This window comes from Sinocyclocheilus grahami, unplaced genomic scaffold, assembly GCF_001515645.1.
Source record: "Sinocyclocheilus grahami isolate Dianchi unplaced genomic scaffold, SAMN03320097.WGS_v1.1 scaffold217.1, whole genome shotgun sequence".
Lineage (NCBI taxonomy): Eukaryota > Metazoa > Chordata > Actinopteri > Cypriniformes > Cyprinidae > Sinocyclocheilus > Sinocyclocheilus grahami.
Genome location: NW_015505396.1, coordinates 1,015,134 through 1,024,360, shown reverse-complemented (window position 1 = coordinate 1,024,360; position 9,227 = coordinate 1,015,134). Strand labels below are relative to the sequence as shown.

The 9,227-nt window shown below is 34.3% G+C and overlaps 1 protein-coding gene across 10 annotated transcripts in view; it reads left to right on the top strand.

Moving 5' to 3' along the window:
* lrrfip1b (leucine rich repeat (in FLII) interacting protein 1b) overlaps positions 1–9,227 on the top strand; it is a 42,530-nt gene that overhangs the window by 10,533 nt on the left and 22,770 nt on the right. The window contains exon 1 of one of the 10 annotated variants that reach the window (XM_016287015.1): positions 9,010–9,077. The exons of the other annotated variants lie outside the window; for them this stretch is intronic. Coding sequence (XP_016142501.1) covers positions 9,030–9,077 — 48 coding nt within the window. The 5' untranslated portion in view covers positions 9,010–9,029. Of the gene's footprint in view, positions 1–9,009; positions 9,078–9,227 lie in introns of those variants that run through there. 10 annotated transcript variants of the gene reach the window in all.

Genomic DNA, 9,227 nt, shown 5'->3' with positions numbered 1-9,227 from the left:
GGGTGGGGGGGGGGGGTGGTGTTGCAATAATCCTGCGATTAAATTGATGGGTAGACTGAGGTGAGGAGCAGGCATGAAGTCCCCGCTGCGGGATGTAGTGGTTTACTAAAAATGTGTTATGTGTCTGGAGCTACTCTCCATGACCGTCTAATCTCCTGCACTGTCACCTGGAAAACAAAAACAACTCGTTCCCTATAATTGTGTATTACATTTACTCAGAATCACTGTCAAACCAGTTTATGTGACCACATCGTTTAAGGATTGTTTATTTGCTAACTGTGTTTTAATGTCTGATTTACCAACATTATGCAAATCAGGTACTGCCACAAATAAACTGACAACTTTAGAGCTGAACGCAAATTGCTCAGTGCAATTTCCCATTTTGCAGGCCAGTTCTGAGTACTTAGTTGCAGAGGAACTTGACAACTGCGATCCAGGCTTTTTTCCACAAGCAATAATAGGGTTAATGACATGACACTGGTTTTTACTGTTCATTTATTGAAAAATATGTTGCAAATACAATTCATTCAAACTGTGACTTGTATGCAGTTCTTCTGTGATGAGCTTGTCTTTAATTTCTGAAAAAAAAAAAAAAAAAAAATTTTTAAAGAATTTTTATTAGGAAGTTTGCCACATTAAGCTTTATTATTATTTCTTATAAACATATTTTAACAAAATTTGTTTACTATTAATATTTGAAAAAACTTTTATCAGCTAATTCAGCTTAATCAAAGATAGAGATAGAGAGGGCCTTCATATTAGTAAATAATGATATAAAGAATTTATTAAACTTGAAAATATACTTTTTACTTAGTTACTTATATATATATTACTGCTGTCAAACGTTTAATTGTGATTAATCGTATCCAAAATAAACTTTTTGTTTGCATAATATATGTGTGTTTTCTGTGTATATTTATTATGTATATATATAAATACACACATACAGTATATATTTTGAAAATATTTACATGTATTTACATGTCTATATTTATATTCATATAATTTATATTATAAATAAATATATTTATTATATAAACAACATATTTTTCTGAAATATATACATGTATGTGTGTGTATTTAAATATACATTATAAATATACACATACAGCACACATACATATATTATGTAAACAAAAACTATATATATATATATATATATATATATATATATATTGCATTTTCCTGGCAAATAACACTTACAGTATTGCAATCTGTATTGCTGACTCACTCCATTTTCAGTCAATGCAAACTCACACACACATTTGTGATCTGGGTGTAGTGTGAGTCAGCATACTTGATATTCAAATTAACCCCTCCGCAAGACTGTGGAGGAGGAGTAACGCTCTTGTTGTTTGTTCCATCAGTCCCTATGCAAAGTTCATTTGGCAGTCTTGCTCCGAGCCACATATGTTAAATATGGCTGTGAGGTGCAGGCTTGTTTGCTTTAGAGCCTAATGCTATGTGTGCTCATGGTCTCCAAAGACACCAAGAGTGTAAGTTAAAATGTGCTGGGCCTGAACCACAACTGCCTACTTAATTTCTGCCATGCGGACTGCATATAAAACTGACTCAGTGTTGCCGTGCTAGGAGTTCTCTACAAATAGTTCAAGAGTGTATCAAGGCTATGTGATTTTGTTATTGGATTGCCTAATTGAAAGAGAGTCTGAGCTGGTCTGCCCAGAAGAGGATTGTGAGGATTGTTAATTCACATGGGGTTGCCAAAGCATGAGTTTGATCTTAGCTATTCAAGAGTTCCACTGCTGCAATCTGAATCAATCATACCTCTTTCCTTTCGTGGAACTCTGTGAAAGGTTGGAAGAGATTTGCACATGCAAATATACGCACAAACAAGTACACAGTCCGAAAATCTTACATTTGATGCCAAATACAGGTTCTTAAGTGCAAGTAGTTGATTAATGATTATTCCTTAATCTATGACGATTAAACTCTTCCTAATACTGTTTATGTTGTATGTTGGATTAAGACAGACATCTTGCTTCACACAGCAAAATATGATAAGCAGCAATGTGTCTGTTGTAGAATCACAGCTCCACAAATCATTTACAAGGTACAATACATTTTAGTTACATAATTGTTTGATATAATTGATAATCCTGGTTATATTTGTGTCATACAAATATTGCTGTTTTGTAAGAATATTTCGGCCTATTTGGGGAAAAAATTTGTCAAATTACAGTCTTTGTTTAGAATAGAAATAACTTGAAAATGACTCAGTGAGGGAGTCAGTCAAACTCAGTAATGGCTCTGAATGATTCACTGACTGTATGAGTTTAATTCAAACTACTCACTTACAAGTGAGTGTCTCATAAAAAAAAAATCAGTTCTTAAGAATCACTTGACCTTGATTCAAAGAAAACAGCACCTTGCTTTGCTCACTTTACAGATTATAATAAACTAATGTATAAAAAATAAACCTTTAGTGAAACCGCATGTGGATGCACACATACAGTCAAAATTCCCATATAGAAATGTCCTATACAGAAATACAGTAAAGAGTAATTTTGTAGAAGATTATTAATAACTGTCTTATATTTTAAGTTTTATTTATTCCTGTGGTGGCAAAGTTGAATTTTCAGCAGCCATTACTCCAATCTTCACTGTCATATGATACTACAGAAATCATTCTAATGTGCTGATTTGAAACATTTCTTATTATCATCAATGTTTATTTTTGTGGAAGCTTTTATACGTTTTTTTCAGCATTATTTGATTATTTGAAACAGATTTTCTTTGTATTAATGTCTTTACTGCCACTTTTGATCAATATGATGCATGCTTGCTGAAAAAAAGTATTCTTTAAAACTTCTTTAATACCCCAAACTTTTGAATGGTAGTGTATGTACTAACTTCACTTTTATGTGAGTTCGCAGTTGATTTCTTTTCTGGCACAGAAAGAATCTAGTTCCTTATGGTTCCATAGGGAGGCCTGTGGGGTCCTGACACAGCTGAGGAGGAAAGGAACATCTGTCAGATTCTGCCACGCTCTTGCTTGATCTAGGATAAGCACTCTGCCTTCTCACAAAACCTGAAATCCCTCTAATAACAGGGACTTGTAGCCTGTTTTTATAGAGTGGTGTTTAACGAAACCAGAAACTAAACATTAAAGCTCAAAATATAGCTTCCCCAGTGAGGGAATCCGGCCAATGAAGAAAACGCAGATTGCACTGACTGCTTTCATTTTTCTTTTTAGTAGAGTATGTCTGAGAGCAGATTTAGTGCATTAGAAATCACTCAGGTATGACAGCTGCGACAATCAGCGAAGCCAGAGCCTTTCATAATTAAAGACGCGGAATATTGCATTAGCAGTAATAATGTTATTTCTCTACAATTTAGTTCTACACTAACACACAAAACCAACAAAAAGCACTGGTCTAAATTGGAGAATGTACACAAGTCTGGGATGACTGATAATGCACCAGTTTATTGCATACACAAATATGGTGTAATATCTCATTTGTATTCCCTACCACTAGATGGCAGACATGTAGTACTTCGATTCTAGACCAAAATTACGTCATGTTCCTATTCAAAATGTTCAAGGAAATAGCAGAGCAAGTGAGCTATCGTGTCATTGATGCGGAAGCAGTTCAGTTCAGAGCGTCTGAGTAAATTGTGAGATTTGTGAGAGAAACTCGCCAAATGGCTAATAAAAAGTTGTACCGTGAGGATGTGTTGCAAATGTTATTCGCCGATTCTGACTCTGAAGGGGAATATTTGCCTTTTGGAAATGACGATCGGTTGATCGCACTTCTCCGGGTACATCTTTGCAGCGCAATGGTAAACAAGTGATAATATCCACCCTTTGCCCAATGGGGATGGGGGTGGCAGCGATAGACGTGGTCGTTGTGTCCATAGGAGAGCTGTTGCTAGAGGTAGAGGCATCAGGGGTAGGAGAAATAGGGCTGGAAGTAGCACTAGCTCTTTGGATCCAGCGCCCCAAAGAGGTGGGAGTGGCATGGAGACGTGGTAGAGGTAGCAAGGGTGATCTGGCTCTAAATAGGGCTGGAAATAGCGATGACAATGGTGGCTGTGTTGTTTTGAGAAATGAAGAAGTGTATCAGGACTGGATCAAACGCTTTGATGAGCCGGTTGGTTATCTAGGAGAGAAAGATTTGACCAGTGCTGCACCCTTACAAAGTACAGGTGCAGTCAGTGTGGGGTAGGTCTGTGCGCTGTGCCATGCAATGAGAGGTACCATACTCTCAAGAACTATGAACTTTGTCACCTAGATACCAGATTGGGCAGATAGCTGGTCAACTGATCAAAAAACAGGCACATGCATTTTACTATGGCACAGTAATATAATAATAATTTACTATAATTACTAATAGTTTTACTGTTGATTTCCTCTTTTCCTGATCATTTGGAATGATAAAAAGACCAAAAAAAAAACATGCAAATAAGTTAAAACATCCACTCCATATCTATTATTTCCTGAATATTACTGATGAACTGATCAAAAAGTAGGCTACTGTTCACATGTGCTTTACTGCTAGATAGTATTGTAATATAGTAATAATTTAGTACTTTCTCCTATATTATTTTTGGTTTCCTCTTTTCTGATAATTTGGAATGAGGATAAAAAGACAAAAAAATAACAACATGTAAATAAGTTCAAACTTTAATTCAATATCTTCTATTTCCTGAATATTACTGATGAACTGATCAAAAAGTAGGCTACTGTTCACATGTGCTTTACTGCTAGATAGTATTGTAATATAGTAATAATTTAGTACTTTCTCCTATATTATTTTTGGTTTCCTCTTTTCTGATAATTTGGAATGAGGATAAAAAGACAAAAACAACAACATGCAAATAATGTACACAAGTCTGGGATGACTGATAATGCACCAGTTTATTGCATACACATGTGTCTCATGCTGAGTCACTGATCAAAGGGTTTTGACCTGTGGAGTCCACTGGCATGTGGATGTGTTTAGACTAACTATTCTTTATTGGTGCGGTATTTCAGCAGACATTCTGGCATGGAATCTTTTCGATTTACATTTCTCAGGCTGTGGTTGGGATCTCTTGTTTCTTCTATTGACTAGCTGGGTTATTCATTTTCTGATCATTTTCTTTTACAAAATATTCCCATAATAGTCATAGTGTCACCTGGATTATTAACATGATGCTACTGTTCACATGCGTTTTACTACTATATAGTATAGTAATATAGTAATAATTTAGTACTTTCTCCTGTTTTATTGTTGGTTTCCTCTTTTCTGATAATTTGGAATGAGGATAAAAAGACAAAAACAACAACATGCAAATAATTTCAAACATCAATTCAATATCTACTATTTCCTGAATATTATGAAATTCAAGATGGCCGCCCCTGATGACGTCATAATATGCTAATTCGATGAGTATATTTACACCCCACATAAACTTTCGGTCATGCCCAACATTTTTCTAATTTACATTAGATCTCTATCTTTAAGCCCTTTCAAGTTACACGCTTTTGAAATCTTGATGTCAAAATCCAGCATTTTTTCCAAAAAACCCTGGCACCTAAAGGGTTAAAACCAAAGATTTACAGCAAAATTGGATAAAAAATATAGTGGTCTATATTTGACATTTTGTATTATAAGCATAGGTTGATAGGTTTTTTCGTTTGGCCAATGTGTCTGTGTCATGATCTGTCAGTTTAGTTTTCATTCTTGTGGACTCTAGGCCCTGTCCACACGAACACGGTTATTTTTAAAACACAGCTTTTTCTACACTGTTTGGCCGTTCGTCCACACGCAAACGCAGCACCAGTTCACTGAAACCGAACATTTTTGAAAACACCTGCTAGGGTGAATATTTTCAAAAACTCCGGTTGCAGTGTTATTGTGTAGACAGCGAAACCGGAGTTTTTGGCTTGTGACGTCGGAGCCTGCGCTGTTATCTCCGCCTACTGGAAACTTTTTCAGGCTTCTGATTGGCCAACATGGCTTTACGGTTGAGATTATATCGCCACCTGTTGGTTTGGCATGCTCTTGACAGTGCTTCATATCATGCGTTTGCATTTTCATGTGGACAGAGATTTTTTTTAAAACGGAAGAAGGAAAAACTCAGTTTTTACGTGTGGACATGGCCTTAGTTTGCTTGTCATTATTTCCTGTTGGCTTTGTTCACATTCCCGCCATTTGTTTGTTACCATGGATATTCATTTAATATTCACAGCTGTTCATATTTGAGTTTGTTATCAGTGTATAGGGTACAATCGGGGTAAAAGGCACCTTTGATATCATTTTCCTCTAAACCACTAGATGGCACAAAAACGTGGCGTAGCACTTTCCAAAACATCCGCTTTTCAAGATGCAAGTGTATATTTGGCTGATCCTTGACGCGATCGCGCACAGCAGTGCAAAGTTGATTCTGTGCTTACTTGATCTAATATTTTATGTTTTTTTTAAATGTTGTAGATTTAAGTAGCAAATTAGAATCGCTAAAATTAATGCAAATATTTTGAGACAAAGGCCTTCTTAACAATTTTCAGTTTTGTTTAAGATAATTAAAGCAACAGATTTTAAATAACGAAAGATTATGTAAAAGTATGGTATTTGGGGTAAAAAGCACCCCTGCTGTTGGAGCTAAAAGGCACAGTAATTAACATGATAATTAATAGATGACTGACTTTTCCAATTGTGGACATGACATGGCTAGATTCAGATGGTAAATATCAAATATTATGTTGGGTGTCCATCTCAGAGATAATCACCATGTTTAGAATGAAGCCATCATATTTAAAAACATGCTATTAATCATATCATATAATAAAATATAATTTGTTGTTACTACTATAAATCTATATTCAATTATTATGGGATCTCCTTCAGTGCTTTCAAAATCTTTACTTATTAAAATGATTTTGTTTCTGTGTTTTAAAATATATTTTTATATCAACATTTTGTAATATTTTTGCAACATTTTGTATATTTATTGATAAAAAATTATTTTTTTATTTTTCAAAATAAACAGAAAATAGTACAAACTTTGCTAAAGTGATTGTTTTGAACACGTATTAACTTAGACTTTATTTAAAAAACTAAACAAAAAAAAAACATTATTTTAGCTGAAGTATTTGTACCATGTGCCTTTTACCCCATGCTGGTGAGCCTTTTACCCCGTGTGTGGAGTAAAAGCCCCCCCTTGCCACCTCATACATTTATAAGATTTAAAAAAAAAAAAACTTGAATGATTTATTTTCACACAAAATCTGTTTCTCCATTAATGTTCAATACAAACGTATATATTTTTTCTGCAATTATACATTTTAAGCGCAGTGAATAGCACATTTTTTCTTAAGGTGTGCCTTTAGCCCCGTTGTACCCTATATTTAAGTTCCTTTGTTTCATCAGTTCTTTGTCGGTTGTTGTTTGTGTATGGTACACACTGTTACATGTGTTTGGGTAATTTTATGTTTATTTAAACATTAAATACCTTCGTTTTAGAAATTTTGGACCTGTCTTCATCTTTGGACTTTTAAAAACATGACAGTCGGAAGTAGGACTTTTATTTTGACAGTGCTAAGGAGGCCAGTGCCTAAATGTTTTAGCTCCCATTCTCCATCTTCATTAGTTTACTCTCTGTTTTACAGTTATATTGAATCTATTATTAGACAGAACTGTTAAGCAAAGAAAGTAAATGGTATATGAAAAAGTAGAATAGCATTTGCTTTTCTATTATTAATGATAAAAATGCAAACACTATAATACTTAATCATCTACCATCAGCATTCAGCAAATATGCATTTATATAATTTAAACCATTTAATTTGACTATCTAATAAACATTTCAATTCACAAACCTTGCAAACATTCCAACTGGTCGATCAGTGAATTGTGCATTTGTAGACTGCATTAAAATGTGCATAATGGTTGGTTTGTGCGAACTGGTTGCAGACAGATAGTTAGTTGAGCTGTCACTGGACATTCACAATCATCACACTTTACATTTTTTATTTTAAAGTATGCTGTGCTATATACAGTTGGCCGCTATGTTGTATTCATGTCATATTCACTCAGTATTTAAAATTAGTGCTACCTTGTCTTTATACGGTAGCTCTCACACCTTGGTAATAAAATAAAATGTATTTAATTTAATAAAAAAAGTACATTTTTTTTGTATACTCACCAGCCTGTATATATATATATATATATAGATATATGCAATGAACATACATATATACACATACATATATATTAGGGATGCACCGATATGAAAATTTTGGCCGATACCGATAACCGATTATTCTTTATTTTTGAAAGCCGATAACCGATATGTTGGCCGATAAATCTATATCCAAATTGTTATATACTTTTTGAGAGCCTGATTACAAAAAAGGTCTCATCATTAAAAGCCACATCCCAAACACTTCAACATAAGCAGCCTAGTTTGAACGGTGTACGTTTTAAAAATATTTTTACTCTCCCATTACCAAATTTAGTCATAAAGTCTTACAAATAAATAAAATAATATATATATATATATATATATATATATATGTATGTGTATATATGTATGTTCATTGCACGTTTATTGGATTGAACAGGCCTTAATTGAAAACAACCCACCTCAGAGGACTTCAGTATTAATATTACTGTAGTATTGTTGCATGGATGTTCTTGATGCTAGGTAGACTGTTTTGTACATTGTCATGAACTTTTTTTTCTTGGCGGAACATAATATACAGGTAAAATTATACAATTTGTAGTTTAACTCTGTCATTTTTATTTTCCATTGTTCTGATAGTCTGTGATAGTCAGTAGCTTGTGGGAGTTGGTCTGCTGGGCAGTATGAACTCTCCAGCTCTGTGCTCGCTGTTGACTGGCCAGTGGACGTGGTTGGCAGGATCTAGGGCAGAGGCTTGTCTGAAGCTCCTTATTCAATGAGCTGTGACTTGTTCAGACAAAAGAACCAGAGCAGCTTTCTAACAGTGTTTGTGTCGCTTGGCAAGCTTGTTATTCTGACCAATGTGTCAGAGACTTCAACAGCGTATTACACATGCTGGCTGTATGGATGTGCAGAGAAACTACAGACAGCAAAGGTCAAACTCATTTAAGGTCAGATTACAAAATATTGTTTACTTTATTATTTATTTTAATAATTATTTTTATTACAAATGTAACATACTAATATAATAATTAGACGTTTTTTCCCCCTCAAATAATCACACTGGTCTTACCATATTATCATAAAAACACCTCCTGCTC